The sequence below is a fragment of the Ambystoma mexicanum genome, chromosome 3p (assembly GCF_040938575.1).
Source record: "Ambystoma mexicanum isolate Mex_15411 chromosome 3p, UKY_AmexF1_1, whole genome shotgun sequence".
NCBI lineage: Eukaryota > Metazoa > Chordata > Amphibia > Caudata > Ambystomatidae > Ambystoma > Ambystoma mexicanum.
Genome location: NC_090925.1, coordinates 546,773,904 through 546,801,447, shown reverse-complemented (window position 1 = coordinate 546,801,447; position 27,544 = coordinate 546,773,904). Strand labels below are relative to the sequence as shown.

At 51.1% G+C, this 27,544-nt stretch overlaps 1 protein-coding gene across 2 annotated transcripts in view; it reads left to right on the top strand.

The window, feature by feature from the left end:
• STAU1 (staufen double-stranded RNA binding protein 1) overlaps nucleotides 1-27,544 on the top strand; it is a 1,155,286-nt gene that overhangs the window by 585,457 nt on the left and 542,285 nt on the right. For both annotated transcript variants that reach the window (XM_069651277.1, XM_069651276.1), the window contains one exon: nucleotides 19,457-19,669. In XM_069651277.1, the coding sequence (XP_069507378.1) occupies nucleotides 19,457-19,669 (213 nt within the window). The remainder of the gene's footprint in view (nucleotides 1-19,456; nucleotides 19,670-27,544) is intronic.

Below are 27,544 nucleotides of genomic sequence, written 5' to 3'. Positions count from 1 at the left end.
AATAATGAGCAGCGCTCAGATGCCCGAGGGTTTGTAGCGCTATATAAATGCTAAAACATTATTTTTATTATTATTAAAGATTGTTGTGTGCGAAGGTTTAGGAGCATTGTGCTCATTTTGAAGTGAAGTCAATATGTAAACCAGACGTGCATGGTACTAGATGTATGTGGTGCTTTGTTGCGCGATGGGCTTGATATGAGCTGAAGCAGGCCATTGTAATTTGGCGGCTTTCACATTATTTTATAAGAAACAATGCCTGTATTCCCGGAGAGAGCTGGGTTTGCCAAGCCAGCAGATCAGATACATCAGCTCCAACTGTTGGTTGTCTGTAGACGTGTGCATGGGGACACAGGGCTCTTGTTTCTTCCTGGAGCTCCTGTCGCGGTTGGATTAGAGGGGTTGGGGGTCTGTCCAGTAGCTTTTTTAAATAGGGCTGACAACCCCACCGGATTGTCTGCAGTGCCCAGGCATCAGAGGTAATCTCCTGTGACTGGGGCCAATGTCCTGCGAACCGTCCACCAACCGGTAATTTGTGGGAGGGGAAAATCAAAGCGGCTTAGAGGGCAGAGCGCCACTGCTGTTGCCTGCTGGCCTCTAGAAGCCCCCCTGCCCCAACCGGGGTGCGAAAAACACCTCTTCCCCTGCATGGCTTGCGGGAGCTGTGCCTTACTGCCATACAGTACATACCTCTGCCTCTTGAGGCAAAGCTGAAGGCAGGCTTGGCCGGCTGTGCATTTAGGCCCAGCAATTTAGCAACAATTTTAGACTATTTAAAGTTTTCTAAAGAGTCATCAGCTTTTTGGTCAAAAAGCAAATCTCCCTCAAAAGGCATGTCCAGTAATCTGTTCTGAACATTTGGATAGAAGCCACAGGTTTTTAGGTAGGCCTGTCTCCTCTTCACCTAATATCACTGTGCTAAAGTTGAATTTGAAAGTGTACCTAATAGCATCACTGTGGTATAGTTGAATTTAGAAAGTGTGCCTAATAGCGTCACTGTGGTATAGCTGATTTTAGAAAGTGTGCCTAAATTGCCTAACAGTGGTATAACTGAATCTAGAAAGTGTGCCTAATATCATCACTGTTGTATAGTTGAATTTAGAAAGTGTGCCTAATTGCCTAATTGCCTAACTGCGGTATAATTGACTGTGGTATAGTTTTTTTCAACACTCTTAATTGGCATTTTTAGTAACACCCTGAGAACCACAACTCCCACCTGCTCCCCTAACCCCCAGTACCTCTTCACCCAACACGCTTAAAACTTTAATTTTAACAGTATCAACAAAGTCCCAACGTCACCCACCCTCCCCGACCCCCCCCCCCTTCCAATGTCCGGATCAACCCACCAGGCTTCCATTCCCTTCATCAGTCACAGCACCAATCCTTCATCATCTGTAGTTCCCTTAAGAATTGGACGAGTCCACCACCAGATCCCAGATTCATGTCTTGCCCGTTCATCTTCACCCCCCCACCCCTCCGCCCCTACCCATACTGCTTCACGGCGGTCGTAGATCGTTATCCTTCGACAGGTCATTTACGAATTGGGTCCAATGGATCGTTACATCCTCCACTTCCGACTCAGGGTCCGCATTCTGTAAAACCGTTCGTTCCGCCAACCCCCACCTCCGCACATCCTTCCGCCATTGATTAATCGCTGGGCCTTATGGGCATTTTCATGCTATCGCCATTCAGCGTTTCGCCAGCACAAGCAGAAATCGGCCCATTTCGTATTTTGTGCCTTTTACCCCCCTGGGAGCTTACCCCAAAGGCAGATTCCCGGACACCGTTCCCATCCAGTCCCCAGCAACCCATTCACCCCTTTAAGAACCTCATCCCAGTACTCTGTTATTAACCCACACTCCCATGTAATATGTCAAAACCCTGCCTACGCCGCACCACATCTAGGACATTCGTCCGACAACTCCGTTCATTGCCCGAAGTACCACCGGAGTCACATACGTCCTATGTAAGATATTGAATTGGACCAACTGGAAACAGGCATTCCTTGATGTCTTCCGGACCAACTCCCAGACCTGCGCCCATTCTTTCCCCGATATTTAACGTCCCATGTCCGCCTCCCACTTCTCCTTAACCTTCAGTTCCCCCTCTGATTTCCCCTCTCGCAAGGCCTTATAGATCCGTGAGATTCGCACCACCCCCGCCTGGTCTAGCAATACTCGGAGCACCGGACACGACTCCGGTTCCTCTGGAACTCCTGCCCATACCTCTGCTAATCTACGAGCCACCGCCCCATATGCTAAGAAAAGCCCCTGCGGTAGGTCAAACTTCTGGCACCATTCCTGGCAAGTAAGTAATTTCCCACCTTCAAATAGTTCTCCCACCGTTTCGCATCCCCCTCTCCCAGAGCCTTTGAATTCCTACCCTCCCAATCGCCTGACAGAGCTTCTGATCTGTACCACATGGGAGTCTACCCTCATACCGTTCTCCCACCCCCCTACAACCAACATATTTCCTCCACGTTTCTCTCACCGCCTCAAACACTACAGTTCTACCCTTATCACCCAGTGGGTACCGGAGTAATTCAACCGGCATGCGATTGGGCGGCAAGTCCCCTACCAGACCGTTCAGGACCCCCCCCCCCCCCTGGTTGGTCCCACACCAACACCAACTGCATTTGTGCCGTCACAAAATATTGTTCATAATTGGGGAGGCTAAGACCCCCTTCTTCCCTAGTTCTTCGCAGTTATCTCTAAAGACACCCTTCTCCTCCCCATATCCCACAGTAGTTCTCTAATCTTAACTTCCAGCATTTTGAAAAAAAACTCTTTTTGCCACATATGGTATATTAGTAAAAAAATAAAGCAGTTGCGGCAAGATCACCATTTTACATAACGCCACGCTGCCCATCAGGGAGAGGGGTAAAACCTTCCAGAACTGGACGGAGTCTCCTATTTTAGATGATGCTCTCCCCGTGTTATGTATAAACGTATCCTCTATCTCATGGAATACCCGTATCCCCAAGTATTGAAACGACTCTGTCTCCCATTTTATCCCCAACTCCGGCAGCTCCTCTAGTGGACAATTCCGTAACCCCCGCTAACGGGAATAACACAGATTCTCCAGCATGGGGTCTGGCATGGATTCACATGCTCATGAATATTCCCCGTCGTCAGGCTGGGAATCCTCGGTACAGAAAAAATCAGTATCAGTTTCGTTTCTGATCTGTCTTTCCTAGTAGTAACCAATCACTGATCTCTGGGTCATACTGCCCCCAGTCAATGACTGCCCTCTCCCTAAGCCCCTCCCCTGGCAACCATCCTCATATTTTTACCGCACGTTCAAGTGTTGGGAGTCCTCGTGTTATAGCTCTCGAGCTTTTGCTGCGTTTTCGCACTTTTTTAAAGAGAATTTCTCATTTTCGGTAGTTAGAGCCTCAAGCTTCACCGTTTCTACATCCGATCAACGGGGACCCGTTTTGGATTTCTCTACGCCCCTCAAGGGTGAAGATTTCGTTGAGTTACGCTTTTGGAGGAGTCCAGAAGTTTCTGAGGCCTACCCCGGACATGGCCCAGGAGAAAGGAAGCTCGACGCCCGGGAAGCTGTTCAGGGTTTGCCCTGGATGCCAGCTACAGAATGTGTTCAAGGAGGACGAGCATTCAAAATGCCTCTACTGTCTTCATGAGGACAAAACGCACGTGGAAAAGGACTGTGCGTTTTGCAGGAACATGTCGGAACGGACCATGAAGGATCGTCATCTTCGCCTCTCCAACTGGTTGGAAGGAAAAAGCCCGTCAGGTGAGAAGAAGAAGAAGAGGTCAGAGCGGTCTTCTAAGTCCTGTGGGGGCGCCCCGGCGACAGGGGCTCAACAGAAGGCTAAGCACCGCGAGTCCGCGGGCACCGGGAGCGCCGAACGGTGGGGCTCTTCGGTTGCCAGGCAGGGCGCATCCTCCCCGGCGCCAACAACCACGAGCCAACGCTCTGGCTCGGGTAAGAGGAAGTCCGAGAACCCGGCAAAGCTTCTGGAGAGGCCCCGGTCGATCTCGAAGGATCGAGCCCAGGGTGAGCGAGGCGGTGACCCTCCCCCAAGGTGAAGGCCGCAAGCGCGCCTAAGGTGGTGAAGGCCTTGATCCACCCAGCTAAGGCCTCTATCGAGGAAGTCGCAGCAGCCCTGGCACAGCCTGTGGATACGACACCATGGAGGCGACCTCGGGGGGCCTAGAGTTTCCCTGCCACCGCGTAGGGAATCCTTTTTCAAGCCCATCGAGAAGACCCACGTGAAGTCCCCGGCGGAAAAAGAGGGGGGGGCGGTGGCCATCGTGGATACAGACACAGCCTCCGAGGAGGAGCTGATCGAAGTCTTGGGGAGCCACGACAAAGGACACGGAGGAGGCACAGCCTGTCGGAAGAGATCCCGAGGACGAGGAGGACGACGACGAGAACGACGGCGGCGACAACGAGGTTCCAGATCAACTGTCGCGCCCGTCGCATCCAGTGCCACAAGACAACTCGGCAGCCATTTTGAAGGCAATACAATCCTTTTGTATGGAGATAAGGACGAGATTGTCGATGCCCCCGACGGAGGAGCCGGAGCTAAGCCTGACGGAGGAGCCAGAGCCAGGCCGTCGGGAAGCCAGCCACATAAGAGGAGAAGGACACATCCTCCACCACCTTTTCAGCCCTCGCGGCCTGCTCAGCCTTCACCCCCGTCTACAGTCCCTGGGGATGACACGGGTACGGCCACGGCCACGACGGCTACGGATGCCGACGGCGGTGACGACGGGACGGATCTCCCGTCTCCCCCTCCTCGGGCCTCCCCGCCCGACGAGATTGGATCCTTCCACGCTATGATCGCCAGGGCATCTGAGCTTTTCCAGCTCTTCCCTGAAGAAAAGAAGGAGGGGTTCCTTTACCAACGACGCGAGGCCAAGAGGAAAACGGTCCTCTCTGTGCCTCTGCTGGATGACATCTGGGACGAGGGACTTTCCCTTCTCAAGAACCCGTCCACGACGCCTGCTAAGAGGGACCGGTACGAGAAGAAGTACCGGGTCCCCGATGTGGCCCCCTTGTGCCTGAGGGCACAGCCGACCCCGGATTCGGTCGTGTCAGCGGCGGCCAAGAAGAAAGCGGGGGGGCATCGGCCTCAACATCAACTTCCCTGCCGGACGGCGAGGGAAAGAAGCTGGACACGATGGGACGACGGGTTATCTCGTCTGCAGCGACGACGATTAAGGCGGCCAATGCTTTGGAGATGGTAGCCCGCTATGACAGGGAGTTGTGGTACAATATTGCCCCCCTGTTGGACTTCCTATCGGACGACAAGAGGGCTGAGGCCCTAGAGATCTTGCAGGAAGGTGAAGTGGCGTCGGACCACGCCATAACGGTGGCGACGGACATTGCCGACACCGGCTTCTGCCAGTTGGTCAACAGAGTTTGCCTTAGACGACGAGGACGGCTCAAGGCGACGGTTTTCCGCCAGGACGTACAAGCCAATGTTTTGGACATGCCCTTCGACGGGAACAACCTGTTTGGGAAGGCAGTGGATGAATCTCTCCAAGCCATCAAGATGGACACGGAGACTGCCCGGGCCTTGGGAGTTCTCCAGCAATGACGGCCGTCCTTTCGGAGCTCCGGAGGCAAGCAAGGGGCCTCAAAGGGATCCAGCGGCGGCTCCTCTACTTATCGTCAAGCGGCCCGCTCCTCGTCGCAAGAAGCCTACAGGGGCTGAGGCAAGTCGGGTGGCTCCCGCCGTTGTCGCCAGGGAGGTCAAGACGGCAAGGCGGCAGCCAAGCAAGATTGAACCGACCATTGCGTCGGGCCCCCACCGAAGCACCCCGGTGGGAGGCCGGCTGGCGAAGTTCATCAGCGTGTGGGAGTCCACCTCCACTGACCGTTGGGTGCTGGACGCCCTGGCCCAGGGGCGCTCCCTCGAAAGTTCCTAAAAAAGTGCCCTCACATTCCACCCGTGGCCAGGAAGGAAAATCACATCCCTCAACTACTGTTGGAAGTAAAGGCGATGCTCAAGAAAGGCCCCACCAACCTTGTCCCAAAGAGGCTTTGGGGCTCCTGAGTTTACTCAAGGTACTTCCTCGTAAAGAAGAAGACAGGAGGTTGGCGCCCCAACCTGGACCTGCGACGACTGAACAAGTACATCAAAGCGCAAAAGTTCCGGATGGTCACCCTCCAGCACGTGCTGGGTCAGCTGGAGGAGGGTGATTCCTGTTGTCGTTGGATTTGGAGGATGCCTACTTCCACATCCCCATTCGAAAAGGACACCGAAAGTTCCTCAGGTTCGTGGTCCAGGGACAGCACTACCAGTTCAAGGCCCTCCCGTTCGGGTTGAGGTCAGCACCCATGGTGTTCACCAAGTGCCTGGCACCGGTGGCAGCGCGGCTGCGTCTGCAGGGGATTCATGTTTACCCCTACCTGGACGATTGGCTCATCCAAGCAAGGACAAGGGAGCTCACCGTAGAGCACACAGCGACGACCGTTCAGCTGCTCACGGACCTGGGGTTTTCCATCAATTACCCAAAATCCCACCTGGTCCCCTCGCAAGCCGCACTGTTTCTGAGAGCGAAGCTCGACAAAGAGGCGCGTCTGACCTCGCCGTCTGAGGAAAGGACGGCAGCCATCCTGGGCAAGGTGCAGCGGCTGCTGGTCACGGATGTGGCCAGAGTGAGGACCATCAAATCCCTCCTCAGAATGATGTCCTCGTGCATATACCTCGTCCGACTGTGCAGGCTTCGGATGCTTCCGTGGCAAGAATTCCTCGACGCCCGCTGGATCCAAGCGACGGGCAGCTTCGAGGACAGGATCCCCCTCGACGAGAGTTTACGACGAGCGATCCGGTGGTGGGGCACCCGCATGCACCTGACGCCCGGTACGGACTTTCAGACCCCAGTCCACCAGGAAGGGTGGGGAGCGCACACCGGAGATCTTCACGTGAGAGGCCTTTGGCTCCCGGAGGAGAAGTCGCTCCATATCAACATCCTGGAGCTCTGTGCAGTGTTTTGTGCCCTCAGGTCTTTTCTTCCATCCCTCAAGGGCAAGGATCTTCACCGACACCACCACCACAATGTTCTACATCCGGAAGCAGGGCGGAACCAGATCCCCAGCCCTAGCCAAGGAAACCCAGGATCTGTGGCATTGGGCCGTCGCTAAAGTGATGTTTCTGGTGCCGTTTCATCTGGCAGGGATAAAAAACACCATTGCCGACTCGCTCAGCAGAGAGCTGCGCTCGTGTCATGAGTGGGACCTACGACAGGATCTAGGGGATCGCCTCTTCCGACGATGGGGCACACTCCGGATCGACCTGTTCCCAACGGCGGCAAACTCCAAGTGCCAGAGGTTCGCCAACAGGTTTCCCCAGCCGAGGAGCATGGGCGATGCTTTCTCGTTCCCCCTGGGACGGCCTGTTCCTATATGTGTTCCCTCCGTTGCCGTTCCGACTCATCAACCAGCTCAAGAGGTCCCGGTGCAGGATGATTCTCATCGCACCGGTGTGGCCGAGGAAGATCTGGTTCCCGGACCTTCTGGACCTGGCAGCGTCCCCACCGTTCAAACTGCCGACGGACGCAGATCTCCTTGCCAGGGAAGGAGGGCCATCCTTCATCACGATCCGGAATCGCTGAACTTGCAGGCCTGGCTCCTGCAGCGCTAGAGTTTGGGGGGTACGATATCCCGGCCGACTGCAGAGAGGTTCTTGCAAAGGCCAGGGCGTCCTCGACTCTCAAGTGCTACGGACTTAAGTGGAAGAGGTTCTCTGTCTGGTGCCGTGCACAGAAGATTAACCCTTTGCGGATTACGGCCCCTCCAGTGCTGCCGTACCTACTGTCGCTGGCCAAGGCTGGACTGGCTCACGCCTCCATCAAAATACATCTGGCTGCAATCCACGATATACCAGAACCACGGGACAGGCGTCCTTGTGGTCTCATCGTCTGGTGAAGGAATTTATTAAGGGACTGTTCAGATCGTTCCCGCCGGTGAAAGCTCCAGCCCCGGCGTGGGAGCTCAACGTGGTGCTGTCCAGGCTCATGGGGCCACCATTCGAGCCTCTGCATTCGGCGCCATTGAAGTTCCTGTTGTGGAAAACAGCATTTCTTGTGGCCATCACCTCCGCACGACGGGTGGGAGAGATCCAGGCCCTATCCTGCAAGCCTCCGTACTTGACTTTTCACGACACAAGGTCGGTGCGTAGGACGCACCCCTCCTTCATGCCCAAGGTGCCGTCTGACTTCCATCTAAACGAGCACTTGCTGTTACCTGTTTTCTTCCCGTCGCCTTTGTCGCCGGCTGAGAGAACTTTGCACTCGCTGGATGTGGCTAGAGCGCTGAAGTTCTACGTGGACCGCACAAAGAGTTTTAGGAAGACGTCACAGCTTTTTGTGAACTTTGGACCTGTGAACCAGGGGAAGGCTCTCTCGAAGGCTTCCATTTCTAGATGGCTCTCCAGCTGCATCATGCACTGTCATCGGTTGGCAAACCGACCGTTGCCCGGCCGCCCGAGAGCCCATTCGACCAGAGCGATCGCTGCTACTACGGCGTTCCTGTCTGGTGTGCCCCTACTGGACATCTGCAGGGCTGCTACGTGGAGGTCGACACACACCTTCACAGATTCTACTGCGTCCATCGGGACTCCAGGGTCGGCCAAGCAGTGCTGCGCAACCTGTTCGCTTAAGGTGAGCCTGGTGAGGCGGTAAGAGATGCTTAATGTTGTTATTGTATTGCTTAATGTTGAGCCTGTTGCCACCTCCCGTGGATTTGCTTGTGTATACTGCTATGTATTCTTATATTTATGAGCATGTGAATCCATGCCAGACCCCATGCTGGAGAAGGAACAAGTTACTTACCTGTAACTGTTGATCTCGAGCATGGGTCTGGCATGGATTCACATGCGAACCCTCCCTCCTTCCCCTCTGCGGCTCTTCACTTGGTCATACTGCCACGTGCTACCAAATCTGAGGATGGCTGCCAGGGGAGAGGCTTAGGGAGAGGGCAGTCATTAGCTGGGGGCAGTATGACCCAGAGATCAGTGATTGGTTACTACTAGGAAAGACAGATCAGAAACGAAACTGATACTGATTTTTCTGTACCGAGGATTCCCAGCCTGACGACGGGGAATATTCATGAGCATGTGAATCCATGCCAGACCCATGCTGGAGAACAACAGTTACAGGTAAGTAACTTGTTCCTTTCCCCGGATTGATGCGGAAGCCGGACATATATCGAAAGTTTCGCAATATCTCCAACAATTCTGGAAGATACACCTTAGGATCCACCACGTAGAACAACAAGTCCTCCGCATAAAGGGACACTATGTGTTTTTGACCTCCCGCTTCAATGCCGGCCTCCTTCATTTCCTGTCGCAAAAACGGCACCAGCAGTTCCAGGGCCAAGGCAAACAAGATTGGGGAAGCCGCACACCCCTGCCGCGTCCCCCTTCCCAGTTCCCAATGTACCAGATACCCAATTGTTAATCCTCATCATCGCCAGAGGTTTCCTATATAAAAGAGCCAACCATCTACAGATATTCTTCCCAAACCCAAATTCCTGTAACACCCGGAACAGCCATCTCCACTCAGGGAGTCAAACACCTTCATAGCGTCGAACGACGCTATTACCATGTCGCGCCTCTGTGATTTCATGAAGTCCATAATGTGGTGCAGACGAGAAATATTCCCGGATGTATTCCTTCCCCCAATAAACCCACATTGGTCCGGATGGACCAAGCTCGGCGCCACCCTCGCCAACTTGGCAGCTAGGATCTTCCCTAGAATTTTCCCATCAACATTCAACAAGGAAATTAGTCGATATGCCGCACAATCCCTCGGGTCCTTCCCCTCCTTTAAGATAACTGTGATCACCGCTTCCCTCATCGACTCCGGGAGACAACCATTCTGAAAGGCCTCCTCATATACCTTCAGAAGTTGTGGCACCAGGAGGCCAGCAAACACTGAGTAAAACTCCACCGGGAGCCCATCACAACCCGGCGCTGTGCCTCTCCTCATTGTGCGGATCACCCAGCGAATGTCCCCCTCCTCAATAGGAGCCTCCAATTCCTCCCGCAAGTCCTCCCCCAATTTCAGTAGCCGCAACGATACCATGAGGTCCTCCACCTCAACCTCTACATACCCAACCTCACTCGTATTCAGCTCCTTGTAAAATGCCACAAAAGTATCATTGATCTCTTTCTGGGTCCCCACCATCTCCGCCGGGCTTAACCTAAGCTCGGTTATCACCCGATTCGGGTATTCCTACTAATCGACCAAGCCAACAGCTTACCCGCCTTATCCCCTTCTCCGTGTAATCTAACATCCCACCTGCTGCTATCAAAATGCGACCGCTCCGCCAGGGTTCCCTGATGGGACTCCAACTTCCGCGCCAATGCCTCCCCACCTCCGCACCCCCGCCTCCTCCCTATCTAGTTCAGCCACCTGAGCCTCCGTTCGTTGTAGCGTTTGCAGGAGGTGCCTACGCATCCCTAATGTCATGGATAGGCATTTCCCTCTCATGGTCGCCTTAAAGGCTTCCCATAGCACTCCCCTGGATTCCACCAAATCCTCATTCAACTCAAAATACGCCCTAATCCCTCCCTTTGGAGACTCCACAGCTGCCGCGGGGGCCCTCATCTGTTCCAAATAACGTGGCCACTAAGGGGAAATGATCCGACAGAGTGCGCCCCAAATAGATTGTTTCCCCAAAATGCTGGCAATGTTCCCTTCCTGTTACAATGTAGTCCAGGCGCGAATATGAGCCGTGTACGCCCAAGTAATATGAATAGTCCCTTTCCTCCCCATGCTTCTCCCTCCACACCTCCACCAAATCCAGTTCCTTCATTATTCTATGGGGAGACCCCGTCATATACCTCTTAGGTACCCCCCTACTTACCGACCCATCTAACCTCTCAGCCAAATAACAATTAAAATCCCCTCCCCATATGATCATGTACCCCCTATGCGCCCCCACTATGCGAAGCACCGAGGGGAAGTATTCCTTGTCATCCACATTTGGCGCGTACGAATTAACCAAGCAAATTGTCCTACCCTCCCATGAGCACTGCGCAAGCACCGTCCTGCCAATCTCATCCTTCAATACCGCCTCCACCTTCAGTGGTGTCCCTCTCACCACCCAAATGAGCACACCTTTCGCCTGGGTTGAATATGTCGTGCCAATTGCTTGCCCTCCCCACATTTTCCCCAGCTTCCCTAGCACCTCTGTACCTGCATGCGTCTCCTGTATCAGAGCCACTTGTATCCCATGACTCCCCCACTCTCCGCCTCTTCTGGTAGCTCCCCAACCCCCGGACATTCCACGTCCCAATTCTCAAACTTTCTAGCCTACCCATCTGAGATGCTGAAATCCTCACTGAAGTTATCGCCTCATCTTTCCCAACACCTCTAATACCTGTGCCCAATTCTGCCCCATCCTCCCCTCACACCTTATCGCCGCTGTGCCAGACCTTCCCTCCCCTCCTTGAATCCAAGCCCCCTCCCTCTTGCACCTGCCCCCAACTTGGTGATATAACCCTAGGCCGTTTCCCCCCCCCCAACCTCTCCCTACATCGCCCCCCGTCTCCCGGACCCAACCCCCCCCCCCCCGAAACCCCACAATTGCTGTGAGTGGTCAGACCCCCCCTGGATCCAACACTCCTCACCTTCCCCCTCCATCGCTGTAGACCCCTTGACTCACCTGACCCGTCCTCCCTTTCTCTCTTGTGGGTAGTAGCCAATAGCGTCATGAAACCCACAGGGTTCTTCCATCCTCCCAGGTACCACACCTCCAATGCCACAACCCCTTCCCCTATTGGCCACCTCGATTCCCGAGTGGCCAATTCCTGGAAGTCCATCATCTACCCATCGTCCCCTCCCCTCCTTCCTCAGTCCTCCGCGTCCCGATGCAGCCCCTCTTTAGTCCCCCCCCGTCCCATACTTCCCCTGGGGACATAAAAAACATGACTTTCCTCCCGACAGCACCTTCAGCCTTTCCGGGAAGAACATCATATACTTCATGTTAAGTTCCCGGAGTCGACTTCACAGCATCATACAACCTCCTTTGCCGCTGCACCTACAATGTGAAGTCCGGGAATATCCGCAGCTTTGCATGACCAATTTCGTAGCTGCCCACTCTGCGCGCATCCTGTAAGATAACATTTCGGTCTCGAAAGTTCATGATTTTGGCCACTGTCACCCTTGGCGGGGCGCCTGGCGGTGGGGGCCTTCCCGGCACAGAGATCTTTCCACCGTGAAGAGCTTGGACAAACCCTTAATGCCCAACACCCGGAGGACCAAATTCTCCACAAATAGTTCTGTACTGGGGCCTTCCTCTTTCTCCGGAACTCCAACTAGACGGATGTTGCACCGCCTGGAGAGGCCCTCCGCATCTTCGGCTCTCACTTCCAGCATCCGGGTCGCCCCCACCAGGCCCGCTACTTGGTTCTCGAGTTCCTGGACATCATCCTCCACCGTGGAAACCCTCTGCTCCACCTCCGTGACCCTCTTGCATACTTTACAGAGGTCTGCCCTCACCAAGGAGACAACCACCCCCACCTCCTTCCCTGGAGAGCGACTCTTGAAGCCTGTATTGCCGCCATTAATAAGTCCAAAGTCACTGAACCTTCCTCCCCACCAATGGGCCTCTCCCCTACCTGTCGCTCTTGTCCATCCCGCTTTAGCGCCCTGTCCTTTGCTTCTTCAGTCCTGCCAGGCGGATTCTACTTGCCGCTCATCTCTGCTATGGGCCACCAAACCCTTCCTCCAGCGTTAGCCTTCTCCACCGTGTGGCTTATCTCTCGGCAACACCGTGCTGCCCAGGCCGCCTCAGCATTTCTCCTCAAACCTCTGCAGATCCTCGACCACAGCCAGTCATGCGGTGGGGGGGCCAGGGAAATCTTCGCCCCGTCCGGCGGTACCCCCCTATTATGATGTCCCTCCACCTCTCCACAGATCCACCACAAGTCAGCCTCCCGGGGTATGCCCAGAGCTATCCTCCACGTAGGGCTTCCACACTTCCTTTCTCCTTTCTCCCGTGTCCTCTCCCCTCCGGGCCCTGCTGCCCCGGATCTCAGCCCGCTCCTCGTGTGCCCCTCCTGCCCTCTGGATGAGGACGCACAGGACCCGTCTCCACCCGCCGCCAGCACACCCATGTGCCACCTCACCAAATACTCAGTCTCTGCCCGGCTGTTTCGGATGCAGACCAGGGGCTGTGCACGGGTTGTGCACAAATCGGGCTTCCTCCACCTCTGTGGCCGCGTTCAGCTGCCCCCAAGTCTCACTCTTGTCTGAGGCATCCGCGGCGGCTCCCGCCCGGCTCCACCATCCTTGCGACCAGGACTCCTCCCGCCGTGAATACCACTCCAGCTGCTGAGCGCAAGTCAGCCTTCCCTCTGACTCTGGCGGCGCTCCTCTCCACGGCTCCCCTTCAACAGTCCTCTGCTGCCTCTCGGCGGGCGAGTCGCATCCGCTCCCCCAGTTACGGGCACAGTCTCCAACTAGACCGCCTCCTCTCTCCCCCCAGACCAGGGTGTCCACCACTTGTCTCCAACCCACCGCCGCTGTACGGAGCCTCCACACCTCCTTGGCGACACTCGGTCGTTCGCCAGTACTTCTCAGATCGCTCCGCCGGTCATCTTGGACACGCCGAGGAACACCAAACTTCAGGAGCGAGGTTACACCATTTCCCCGCCGCAATCGCCTCCCCAGGGCAATCGGTCGGATCTCCAGCACTTCGACTTCCAGTCCCGCCTTTTCTGTGCTAAACCATGGGGATCTTCGTGACTGATTTCCTCAGGATATCTACCGTGGTCCGGGAGCACTGGGGACCTACGTCTTCATTGCTCCACCGCTGGCCACGCTCCCCCGACTGTGGTATAGTTGAAATTAGAAAGTGTGCCTAATTGCCCAACTGTGGTATAACTGAATTCAGAAGGTGTGCCTAATAGCATCTCTGCGCCAAAGATGAACTTAGAAAGTGTGCCTAATAGCGTAACTGTGGTATAATTGAATTCAGAAAGTGTGCCTAATTAGCTTAACTGTGGTATAGTCGAACTTAGAAAGTGTGCGTAATATCACTACTGTGCTAAAGTTGAAATAGAAAGCCGCCTAATAGCATCATTGTTGTATAGTTGAATAGAGAAAATGTGCCTAATTAGCGTCGCTGTGGTATAGCTGAATCTTGATATCTCAACCAAGCCTAACTCCGCCCTCGCCATACCATGAGTCCATCCCGCCCAGCTAGGTCCAGAGAAAGAGCCTCACTCTGGCGCACCTCTCTCCCCCTCCCCATAATTCCGTCCCTCTCCCAAACCAAATATCCCACACTCTCAACCCACCCCCTATCCAACTCTCAAACCAGAAGATCCTTCCCTTCCCAAACGACCTCAACCACGCTCTCACCCCACCCCCTATCCAACCATCAAGCCAGAGGATCCCGATGGCGCGCCAACCACCCTAAAACCCCTATTCCTCCCATTCCGCGCACCCACCCGCCAGCACGGCCACACCCCCGGCCCCACCGACAAACAGCCAACCCACCCTCCCAGATCCACCTCGTCATGCCACCATCCTCTGCCCTATCTTGCATCAACTCCCTCCAACCTCCTCCACCCCTTCCCCTCCCTAAAAACTGCACGGCTCGCCCTGGCAAGAACAGTTTCCGCATCCCCGTCACCCTCCGACCGCCCTCTCCCCCCGCCCTCTCACACACACCAACTACAATAAAAACCCTGGAACAAAGGAAACGGATCCGGTCTCCCTCAATCTCCAACTACTCCTCGCCCCACCACATCAATCTCTCCATCTCCACCATCACCACCCTCCTAACCTTCCTCAAAACCCTCTCCCTTGAATTTTCACCAACCACACCCAGAACCTCTAACCCCCTACGCTTCACCCTTGAATCCCCAGCCCTAAATCCGTCTTCCCAACCAACCACTCTCACTCACCCGTCCAACCCCATCCTCCCCACACCCACCTACTCTTCCCAACCACCATCGACCAACCCACCTCTCTCACCTCCCAGATTCCGCTCACTCCCCACCACCGCCCACCCCTCCCAGTCACTCCCCCACCCCCCCTAACCACCCCTTCAACTGCCACACCACCACCTCCGGTACCGAAGTAAGATGCATCCTTTTTAATGCCCGATCTGTAGCAAAAAAACACAGCATCTTCGACATCCTCGCCTCAGACAAATCAGACCTAATCTCACAGAAACCTGGCTCTCCGATGACTTTTCCCCTATCGCCCATGAAGCCTTCACCCCGAACTACTCCCTCATCCCACTCAACCAACCCTCTAGAGGAGGAGGAGGAGGAGGAGGAGGAGGAGCAGTAGCAATCGTCTTCAAATCACTCTTCTCCACCTCAATCACTGACTGCCAGACAAGCATCCCCTCCTGCGAATCGCTACTCGTCAAACTAGCTCTCCCACAGCTACAGACCCCTTGGCTATGACAGACATTTCTCAAGCAACCTCTGATTCAATAGCCACCATCCATTAAACCATCCCACTCCCACTCTTCTAGGGGACTTCAATATCTGGCTAGACATTCCCACCAACACCATGACCCACTCGCTGGTCGACTGCCTAGATGCACTTAACCTCCGCCTTCACATGAACGGCTCAACCGACTCCAAAAGACACACCCTTGACGGCATTTTTAGCTCCCACGACCAGATACATCTAAGCCCCCCTACACCTATCGTCTGGTCTGATCACTTAATTGTGCCTTTCACCATTCACTCACCCCCCCCCCCCACCTCCGCTTACCTGAACACCCAAAACAACGCAAATGCTGGAAGAAACTGAAAATCCTCCTGGACCTAGCCGAAGCACTGCTCCAAACTCCTCAGTCAACAACCGCACGTAACGAACCCATAACCATCGACTCCTTTGACTCATGGCTCAATACCTCATTAATCTCGCTTGCCCCCACTTGCCAATCCTCCGCTCGCCGTGGCCCTTATACCAGATGGTTTAGACCAGAACTAAAGGCTACAAAACAACTGTATAAATCCCTTCGAACGCAAATGGCGGAAAGATGAAACCAACCTGTGTAGATCCACCCTAGCCCAGCACCATCGCCACTACAAAGCCGAAATCCGAAAAGCAAAAAAAGTTCACTACAACTCGAATTCTCAACTGTGAAAACCCCAGCAAGGAACTCCACAAAATCATTTCTGAATTCACCAAACCAACCTGTACCACCACCCAATCGACCACATCTCAGTCACTCTGTGACTCATGCTATCTCCACTTCTACGCCACTGCTCTCGACAGAACAAATTCTCTCATCAAACTTGCCCCCGCCACAAAATCCACACATCCTACCAGTCACCCCCCGCCTACCTCAGGAACTACAACCCACCCCACCTTCGACTCGTTCACACCAATATCAAGAGACCCATTTCTCAAACTTCTCTCTGCCCGCAAACCATTCGGATCCCCCCCCTTGACACCTGCCCCGCCTCAAACCTCAAAGAAATGTTCTCATCCATCTGCGCAGGAGAGTACGCAAGAACCATCATAAATGACTCCCTCTCCTCGGTAATCTTCCCCGACGCCTTCAAAACTGCAAACGTCAAGCCTCTCCTAAAAATAAAAACCTTCCCTCGACCCCAAAAACTACCACCCCATCTTAAACACCAGGTTCCTTGCTAAACTCATCGATCGAACCGCATACTCCCAACTAAATGCCTTTGTCGAATCCAACAATCTCCTAGACCCTGCACAATCAGGCTTCAGACCTCGACACGGAACTGAAACCACTCTGACCTCAAGCTGGTACGATCTTAGAACGCTGCAGACTCTTCAGGATGCGCTGCACTAATCCTTCTCGACCTCTCCGCCGCCTTTGACGCAATCAACCACTCAATCCTCCGCGACCACCTCCACTCCCTAGGAATCCGTGGAAACGCTCTCAAGTGGATAGCATCCTTCCTCAACAGTAGGAAACAAATAACCCTCCTCTCCAACTTTGCTTGCGCCGCCCGGCCAGTCAATACCGGAGTTCCACAAGGTTCATGCCTATCAGCCCTCCTGTTCAACCTCTATAAGTCTACCCTCCCAGGAATAATCCACCCGCACAATATCCTGTGCTATAACTACGCCGATGACGCCCAACAAATCCTAAAACGCCTCAACTCAAACCCCAACTCTGAGCCCGACCTCGCAGCCTGCCTCCTTGACATTGATCGCTGGATGATCACAAACCACCTCCTCTTAAACCCCACTAAAACTGAAATCATGGTATGCAGCAACACCAAGCTTCTCTCCCACCCTCTACCATGGCCATCATCCATGGGCAATCCTCCAACCATCTCGACCACAGTAAAAAACCTTGGATGCACTCTCGACTCTGACCTAACCCTCTCTCGCCAAGAGTCAATCAACGTCTCTAAGTCCTGCCATTACCACCTCAAAATTCTTAGATGCATTTTCCTGTACCTCTCCTTTCCCAACCGACTCGCCGCTGTTCAATCTATTGTAATGTCGAGACTGGACTGTGCCAACTCCCTCTACCTCAGGGTCAAAGCATACCACCTCATTAAACTACAAAGAGCACAAAATGCTGCAGCCAAATTACATCTAGCACTTGGCCCAAGATACCACACCTCTCCAACTCTCAAAACTCTCCACTGGCTCCCGGTTGGAAGAAGGGTGACCTTCAAAACCATATGCATCTCCCACCGAGCAGTGAATAAAACCAGCCCTCTATACCTACAGGACAAGCTAAACCCCTACCTCCCACTGCGCACTCTAAGATCAAGCTCCGCCCTCCTTCTAGTGATACCAAACACCAACTTAGTCAGGTTAGGAGGATCATCATTCTCAGCCTTGGCCCCCACTCTATGGAACTCACTTCCACCCCACATTCGACACACCAAAGACTGCCTGTCATTCTGCAAATCACTGAAAACATGGTTTTTCCCTTAAAGAATTGACGCGTAAAGCAAATGGAATGAATACCCACAACAAACAGAAATCCAAAGCTGTTGGAACAAAGAAAATAAAAGAGCAAAGGGAGATGATGGAACGCACTGAGACGAAAACAGATAGTGTAACTAAAACGGAGAAACTGAGTGAAACGGATGGAGGAAGTAAACCGGATTGAATAGATGGAACAGATAGAGTAGATTGGAGGGAATGGATGGATGGATGAAGTGAATGGAATAGATGAAATAGATTAGAACAGACGAAGGGGATGGGACAGATACATCAGATGGAACGGATGGTCGCAGGCGCTTTACTGATAACCACCATTCACACTACTACGCTTACCCTCTCCTATACACCATCACTCAACTAGAACACAGCTATACTATGACACATTCGGCCTAGCTGTTCTCATACTAACATGACCCCATGAACACCTTATCACCCTAATAAAACACAGCTAGCTGAGCACATTCCTCAATCCTATCTCCCTTTTCTTGATCCCATTTCTCTTGGGACCCTGAATTTAGTTGTTTTATAATGTCTTGCATGAGAATGTTATTAGTCTCTTTCTCTTTTTTTTCTTTTGGGCGAAAGTGATAATTGGACAGCTGACCAATCCAGACCTTGTTTGGTTAACTCCAATTTGAGGTTCTTTAGAATTGGGGTCAGTGTGGAGTTTATAACATTATTGCACCCCACCAGAGATGAGTCAAGACTTGCTATTTCTGTTTGGTTCTAGTAGAACCCTGGCCTGCGTTTGAACCTCTGCTCTTAGTAGTTCAAACACAAATACCAGAGAGTTTAGAACAAAGTTCAGCGCAGACAAAGTTATTTCATTTAGCTGAGTACTGACTTGTGCTGTAGGAATACTCTGTGAAGCATTGCACTTATAATCTTCATCAAGGGTCCCCCCAGCTGTTACTGGGGATGTTGGGGGGCAGTTCTCTGTTCTTATCTCAGTGAGAGAGTCACCGATTCTTACTGCTTCCAGAGACGCATCCATTATTGGGGTAGAGTCATGATGTTCCCCATTTACACTCCCTCCTTCTCTAGGCTTTATCCTGGGATCTTGGGTAGTAATCAGTAAGTCATCGTCATTTACACTCCTGCTTCTCTTTTTTCCGAAATGATTGTCTATTTTTATTTGGATCTTTTTAGTTAGTGTATTCCAGCCCACGCTTCCATGAGTGTCTGTTTGCCCGTTGTTGCATTTTATTTTGGAACTGGCTCTCGTCTATATTTGGAAGCTCCCAGATATCTAGTTTATCTTCTCAGACACCAGCAACTACTTTAAAGCAATCTTTACTTAATCTTAGCACTAGCATACATTGCGTTAAGTTAAAAATGTTGTCAATTGTGCATCCACCATCCTATTTCCTTTTGCTCGTATTGAAGTGTCTTGTGTATCTTTTCCTTTTAGATCTTGCACTATTCATAAATAAACTTTTTTCAACCATGAAGATATTTGAGCCTTCTTAAAATGTTATCTGCATCCTAAATGTGTATTTGTTTTGATGCAACAACTGCTGTTCAAATCATCTTTTTTGTATGTCACCCTTTGGATATAGGTTACTAGAGAGACTGGCCCTCCTCACATGAAGTGTTTCGTAACTAAAGTATCCGTGGGGGACTTCATGGGCGAGGGGGAGGGAAAGAGTAAAAAGATCTCCAAAAAGAATGCTGCAATAGCGGTTTTAGAGGAACTCAGAAAGTTACCACCTCTTCCCACAGTTGAAAAAATGAAGCCACGAATCAAAAAGAAAACAAAGTCAATAGTCAAGGTAAGAAAGGAAAACTTTTATTCAGTTGTCATGTTGTGTTCTTGTGCAACTAAAGAATGCAATTCTAAAGTGCTCATGAAATCTTTTTGTGTTGAATTAATCCCTTCCTGCTATAAGTTGTTTTGAATGTATGGTCAGTGCTGGCTTGAGGCATGGGCTGTCGTGCCCATGGCTCCGTTGTCATGGTTGCCTCAGCGAGCACCAGTGCCTGCCTCGATTATATCAAGTAATATTATTTTAAAGAGGGGCTGTGCTGCTTCCATGTAGGATGCTCGCTTTTCTGTTTGACTAAGTGGGGCCACAGTGTTGCCGCCCAACCTACTGCCGTGCTCCAGAGACAAATACCCCCCCTCCCAGGGGCCCATCCGATGCTTCAGGCCCCATAACAACTTACCACTTAATTTCTTCTAGCAGTCCTTTCTCATTTAAGATAACTTTTTTTGGACAAGATGTTCCAAATGTTTGTGTTAAGAAATGCAAAGGGGTATTTTTATTCTGATAGCACACACAAAGTACCAGTTAGCTGCCTAGATCTATAGCCTCCTCTAGGCCAAATAACACATATCGCACACAACCATTTTAAACAAGCTACATTATTTTCAATGTTCATATTAAACACACCAAAAAGCATTTTTTTAAAATATCCTTTGATATTTTCATCACATCATATATGAAGCATGCTTTAGTCCAACTCTGAAACACAAACTGGTAATCTTTTCACACATTACCTTTTGTTATCTGTTTTTGTTTTCAAAAGCCAAAGGCCATTTTTGCCTTCTGTTGAATTGTATTCTGGTGTTTGTAGTCTCCGGTTCAAGATGGGGGGGGGGGGGGGTATCATGGCATACTTGTACATGTTTTGCCTTACGTACTCTATAAGGATTTGTATATTTGTGTGTACCTTACTGTTGGGCAAAGTTTGTATGCAGTACCTTCTGGGAACACTACAAACAACTCTGATTACAGGTATAGGAAACCCAATCTTTGGTGTAAACTTGTACTAAACAGTTTTGGTAGCGTGTTGAGCAGCCAGGCTTATCTCAAGAGGGGTCAGTGTGAGCTGTAGTGGAGTTGCAGAGATATTTACAGTTACAAGTATTTCAACTCTTACACTCAAGGTTTCTTGAATAAACAATTATTAATTTTTCAACCAGTTCGAATAAGCCTTCTTCAGAAGGGAGCAATATAATAGTAACACTCAAATACATTTCATGAAATACACACTCTTAATATCTCTAAATCAGTAGATACCCTTTCGAGATGGCCCACAGACACTACCTACACCCTCAGGTGACTTCAACTGCTAGGGTGCTGGGGACATTAATATATCACCGTTGCATTTAGGATCATATAGTAATAGGTCAAAGGAAAAAATTCTCTAGAACATACAAGGGACCACAAATATTCTTAAGCAGGCAAATATGTTAGTCATTCAGTACAAAAGGCTAGGCCAAAGTCATATATAGGATGAAGTACTTCTGATAGGTTCATGAGAAAAGTCTTTGCACAATGTTTCGGAAGTCTTTGAAGAAAAGAAGAATCAAATGTAGGGCCACAAGCTGATTAGACTGGAATAGTAGAAGATGAAAGCAACTCTACAGCAAGAGTTAAGTTCTCTCAGACTTGGTACAGTACCTTTAAAATGAAGAAAAGATGCAGATCTCACTGTTCCTGGGACTCAGTTGTGGGGACAAGAGGGAGGACGTCGGGGTACTCCTGCCATGCACTGGGACGGTCAAAACTCGCAACCGGCAAACTTCACTTTCAGTGGCTGTTCAGTGTTTCAGCTCCTTGTGTCTACCGCAAATAGCAACCGAGCGGTTCCTGGCTGTCGAGATTGACTTTCCTTGCTTCTGGGGTGCTGCACTCTGTTGAGAGTGCTCAGGCTCGTCAGTTCTGCTTCCTGGGAGTCCGGTGGATCTTTTTGGAGCTCTAGGCCAGCTTAAAAGCAACGCACACTGTAATGACTGGTAGGGGGTGGTCTGTACTTCTGCTCTCTATATGGTAGAGGGGAAGCACCGAGGACCCCAGCCTAGATTCTCTATTCGGTAGCTATGGTCGAGCAATCAAGGCCTAGCTTCTCGGGAGGTGATGCAGGCTGGTTCCTAAGTACAGTGTAGTCCCCAAGCCCCCACAAAGGAATGTCCACACACTGTATTGGTTAGAACACAGTCTTTATATAATCAATATTCGAGGTTATGTACACTTATCATAATAACTCACTTTGTACTTAGGAAAATCAACAATGGCAAATATATACAATTCTAAAGTGGTACCACCCTTTGTATTAGATCTCATTAAAGTGCATCAACAATACTGTAACAATGTCACACAGATCAATAGAGTGAAACCAGCAATAGAGAGAGGAGAGAAAATAAGATGGTTGAGCAATAGGCAGAATACTGTCCCCTACCACTAGACACAGTTCTGTGTGGAGATCCCCCCACCTGGGCAACCTGTAAAATAAAGATATAGCACAAGCCCAGTCCATATATTGTTCTGCAAGTCTTATTCCCTCCTATAATGTTTTTACCCCCCCAATGTACCCGGTGGAGTCGAGTTCTTCGAAGAGGCGTCGACAGATCCTTCTTGAGCGACCCCCTTTCAAGCGGGAGTCACGGATCGTCGAGAGGCGTCGAGAAGCGTCGAGGAACTCGGCGTTCGGCGGCGGGGAATCGACGGCCCTTCTCGAATGCCTTCCCTTTCAAGCGGGAGACACGGGGCGTCGAACGTCCGTTGAGGAACTCGGCGTTCGGCGGCGGGGAATCGACGGCCCTTCTCGAATGCCTTCCCTTTCAAGCGGGAGACACGGGGCGTCAAACGTCCGACAACAAACAGGGTAGAACGGCGTCGATGAGGCGGCAGCTTCGATCCAAGCGGTGCTTGTCGACGACGGAGCGTTGGCGTCCTGCAAGGCAGAGGCGTGCGGGGCACCTCGATGACAATTGTTCTGGACCGCAAAGATTGTGGAGACGGGGGCCCAGCAAGGGCGTCAAGTCGTTCGAGTCTTTGTGGTCTTCGGGTGGCGGGAAACCCACCGGCAGGTTTCTCCTCGGCGCGTTGGTCGTCCTCGACTTTCTCCGGCAGGATAAAGCGGTCGACGGTGCGGACGAGGGAGTCCTTCCATTCAAATGTTCTTAGGCAAGGAGCGGACGGCTCCGGTCGTCAGCGGCACGGCGTCAAGTGGTCCCCACGGCTGGACAACACAACTTCGACGGGCCTCCAGCGGTTACACAAACCTGCGAACCCTGGTCGACGGCAATGGACTTCGACAGCGGCGATGTCCGGGTGCTTCACTTCGATCTCCTCGGCGGTCCCGTCTCGGGTCGGCAGCCTTTCAAGGGTCTGACTTCCAGGGCGCTTCGGCGAAGATGTAGCGGTGCTCGATGATCCCTCGGAGCACGGGAAGAGGGCGCCTTACCAGGTCCTCTCTCGGGTCAGTCCTCGACGAATTCGGCAGTTTTCAGATCGGTGGAAGCAAGTGCAACAGCAAGTCTTCTTCTTCCAGCTGGGCGTCAAGGATCAGCAGTTCCAGATACTCTTAGAGTGGAGACTCAGCTCCTGAACTCTTCTGAACATTTACCAGTGGTGAGAGGTCCCCAGATATAGTATTCTGTCTCTCATCCACACTGCTGGCACACACTCAGCAGCCAATCATACAGAAGGGCATTCATGCAGTCAGTCAGCCAATCAGGCACACAGTGCATTCAGGCCACACACCTCCCTTTCAGACACTCACAACAAGGAATGTGGATTGGGACAAGTACCCAGCCATTCAACACTACACACTGCATTCAGGCCAGTTTCGGGCAGGGCTGTCTCAGTCTTTGTCTCTCATGCCAGAAACCAGACAACCACAACAAGGAGTGTATATTGTTCACACACTCCATTCACCCAGGTCCCACCCACAGGAGGTACCCACAACATACAGTCACTGGGAAGGCTCCAGTCAGTCTAGCTGGGCCTTCACAACAACACCATATATGGAATTTCCACCCAGCAGCCAGTCAGGGGGAAGGGACAGAGTCAGGGCTTCCCAGGACTTTGGGAAAACAAGGTAACAGGCAATAGAAAGCAAGAGGCCACAGGGGCCATCTTGGTTTCTATCAGGAATCAACTGATTCCAATGGCAGGGCCTGGGTATCCCAAAATGGAGGACACTCAGACCACCTGTCACATTCAGCATAGTGCTGCCACCAGCCTATACCCTGCTCTGTGGGTCACACACAGGTGCCCAAAAACATACACTAGGGGCACAGGGTTGTACCCCTACCCATGGTGCCATAAGGGTATCCCATGGGTCTGTTCACCAAACCAAAAGAGAGAGCTGCACTGCCAGGAGTCCCACATGGACTCCTGGGCAGAAAACGCGACAGAACACACGATAAAAAACAGTAAAGGACACGGATTCAGAGGCCCTGTCCCTCTGATGCATTTCCAGCATCACACACACAACCTGGTGTTCCTCTCCCTGGGTATACGGTTTCCAGCAGCAACTCTTTGGAAATTTAACCAGCTCTGAGATGGATGTACAGGTGGCTTACTTTGGAGTTGATTGGTCCCACCAACTCAAGGGGAGAAGTTGTCCTTGCAGGGGCTTCTCGGTTGATGCGAACTTGGCGTTTTGGCACTGAAGCAGGGCTTCACCGGGCAAACCAACGGTCCAAGAGTTGCAGCAGGCGTCCTCTTCAAATTCTTCTTCAATTCCTTCATCCAGTGGTCAACTCTGCCTTCCAAGCCAAAAGACTTGCCTTTTAGTCAGTTCTCTCCCATTCATTCCAGCGTAGCTGTCAGTCACCCAGTAGGGTGGCTGTCCTTGCTGGACAGTCAGCTGGCCAATCACCACAGAGTGCATTTGGGTCTCCTAGGAGACTAAGCACAGGAGGTTTCGGGCTCCTCCCTCACTTCCTGCCTACCCCAGACACCCTGGAGCCAGAGGTGGGCTTTACTCGTGAATCCCGCCAAAGGCAAAGCGAACAATGGGACCACACCTGGTTTGGCGTGCAGAGTACATCTCAAGAAGGACCTTTCCACAAAGAAATGGCGAAAAAAGACTGGCGGCATTTTTACAAAAATGGCACCCTTGGGTGCTTTACTGCAGTTGCGAACGTAGCCCGCGGTAAATGCACACCATGCTAGTTAAAACGAAACCACTGCCACCAGTCATTCTGTGAGAAAAGGGTAACATAAAAAATGTTACATGAGAAGCTAGACAAAGGAGATACTAGGTAACCTCTCATCCCTATTGTAAGATAGTGTGTGCTGGGTCTAGAAAGTTACAAACGTAAGTAAAGTCAATTTCACTTTACTGCTCTTGGAAACAGTAGTTTAACCAAGAGAAGGTATTTAAACCTTTGGGAAATCTGAAAGACTTCCCTGGGCCACTGCACTGAAGGTGCTGTGTGACCCAATGTAGAAGATTATGCCTATGGAGTTTTTCAGACTCCACAACCAAAAGAAACCGTGTACAAAATCACATTAAAATACTTGAGAGAGTGGGTAAAAGGGTCTCTCTCTCCAGGTTTGAAAAATCAAGTCCTCAAAATCCAGAAAAGTTGCTGGGGGCCTCTAAGGTGGAGGGAATTAGCACATTTCTGAGAATTCGCCCTAACACGTACTATGATGTGTACTTTTCAATCATCTTTGTAAAACAGAGTATTGATGAAAGCCAAACATGGGGGTGAGGACGGGGAATGAGAGGGCAAGGAAGTCATGAACATTTGCCCAATATGTGGCAAGAGAGGTTGCAATCCTGTAGACTGGCAAGGTTATTTTGCCTGGTTGTGACCATGTGGTGCTTTTCATGGCACAAGTCGAGAATACATGTGGGTGCACAGTATCTGCCCACTTTTCTTTCCAGACGCAACCCCACTTGAAGGTTTTGGAGGCTTGCAATCTTGCTCAATTATTAACGTATCAGGATTTCACCCTGGTTGTCCCCAGTGCCAACGCTTGCCCACAAGACCACGTGAAAGTGTCATCAAAGCACATGTCTCGTATTGGGATTTTGCTTTCTAGGGAATATTTCTATTTAGATTGTTGGGTTTAAAAGGTGGGCACCTTTTATACTTTGTCAGTGTAGTTATTTGAAAATCTCCTCTCTCAGGGTATTTTTCGAGTGTTGATTAATTCTCTTCAACGGCCAATGCTCTTTTGTCTTGTGCGCTTTCTTCTAATTTATAGTCTTCCCTTAAAGGTATGTTCACTTATTGGCCGTATATTCATGGGTACCAGCTTTTGATTTTTGCTGTGGAGGCAGAAGTTCTCACACAGAGTGAAGCGAGGGAGTCGTACGCATGCCCAGGTAAAAAAACACATTTACAGCACATTTTGTAGTGGAATAGGAAAGAGTTACAGGTTTACCGCAAGGTATAAACCTGTGACATTTCAGCAGCAGGTACCTAACCTGCGGAGTTGCCTTTGTAACAACCTGCTATAGGATCCGTGATTCTCCCTGCTATTCCCCCACCCGTCAAACAGCTTTGGCCTGCTCACTCCCTCCAATCAAGGCTCAGGATTAAATTGTTGATGAGGCTCTCTTCTCATTTTGAAGTGAGCAGCACTTGATGATTTTGTAAGTTGCATGCTCGCATATCACCTAGCCTGGCCCCAGCAGGACATGAGATAGAAATACTGCCACACTTGTGATTTAAGGGAGCACGTCACTCGGTCCGGATATATTTGGTTTTTATTGTCCCATGCAAATACTTGCCAGAATCTCTAGAGGTAAAATGACACTCCTACCCCCATTGTTCAAGTATAACTGGTGCAACGGTGCCCTGTGCCCCTATGTACTCTGCATCTATGCATATATAATTTAGCACAATACTTTTTTTTTTTTTTAATTGGACTTGAGCCCTTTTGATTTCGAAGACTGCAGAATTGTTTTCTCTCACTACCTCAAGACCTCCCAGGTATGGTCATTCTGTATACACAACCTGCCCTATCTGTCCGAATCGCAATCCCTGCCCTTGAATGACACCCTGGGAACCTGCTTGGAGTTTATTTCTTTTGACAATCAAAACAATCCTTATCTGTAGCTTCTGAGCTTGTTTGGACAATATTGGCAAATACATATACACCTTTCGCGCCCTAACGCCCCAAGAGGGGCTTGCATGGCTCGCCCCGCCCCACGTCCCCCCTGGTGACGGCTGCACATTGTACTCAGTGGCTTGGGCGCTTGTAGGGATACCCCACCTAGGGCTTGCTTCATTCGCACCCCCCAGTATTCCAGCAAAGTTGGAGGAATGTGGGACGGAATGACAGCAGACCCATATCTTTGGGGCATGCAATGAACCCAAGTCAAAGCGCCATGGTACCGCCACTTAAACAAGTTCGTCACACAACCTAATCAGTCAATATCAGTTAAGACACTTCAAATGTCTTAGGAATTGTAGATTTGGACTGGATACCATCAATGTTGGGTGCATGTGGGACTGAAGGACCCCAGACTCGCATGAAATGTTACACAAAATCATCACTTATACACAATTCAATCAGTGAATGGACTTCAAACGCCTCCGGAATTGCAGATTTGCGCGGTATACCATTGAAGTGGGCTAATTGTGCAACAGAATGACACCAGTCCCGTGTCTGTAGGACATATATTGACCCCAATTTCAAGCGTTACAAAAAAGTTACATGAAACCATCACTTAAATTATAGGGTAGATAAAAATTTTAAAAAATTGAAACTTTTGCAAAAACACTCTCGGCAAAGCACAATTCCAGAGTCAGGTGGTGTTTTCAAACCAAAGTTTCAAAAAGATCTTCTGCAAACTATATTTTGAATGGATTGTGTCTTCCCACGTATTCCTCTTTTTAGGATAACTCCTTCCAGTGCAAGCTGTCTCTGAATTTATTTTTGCAGTCAGGG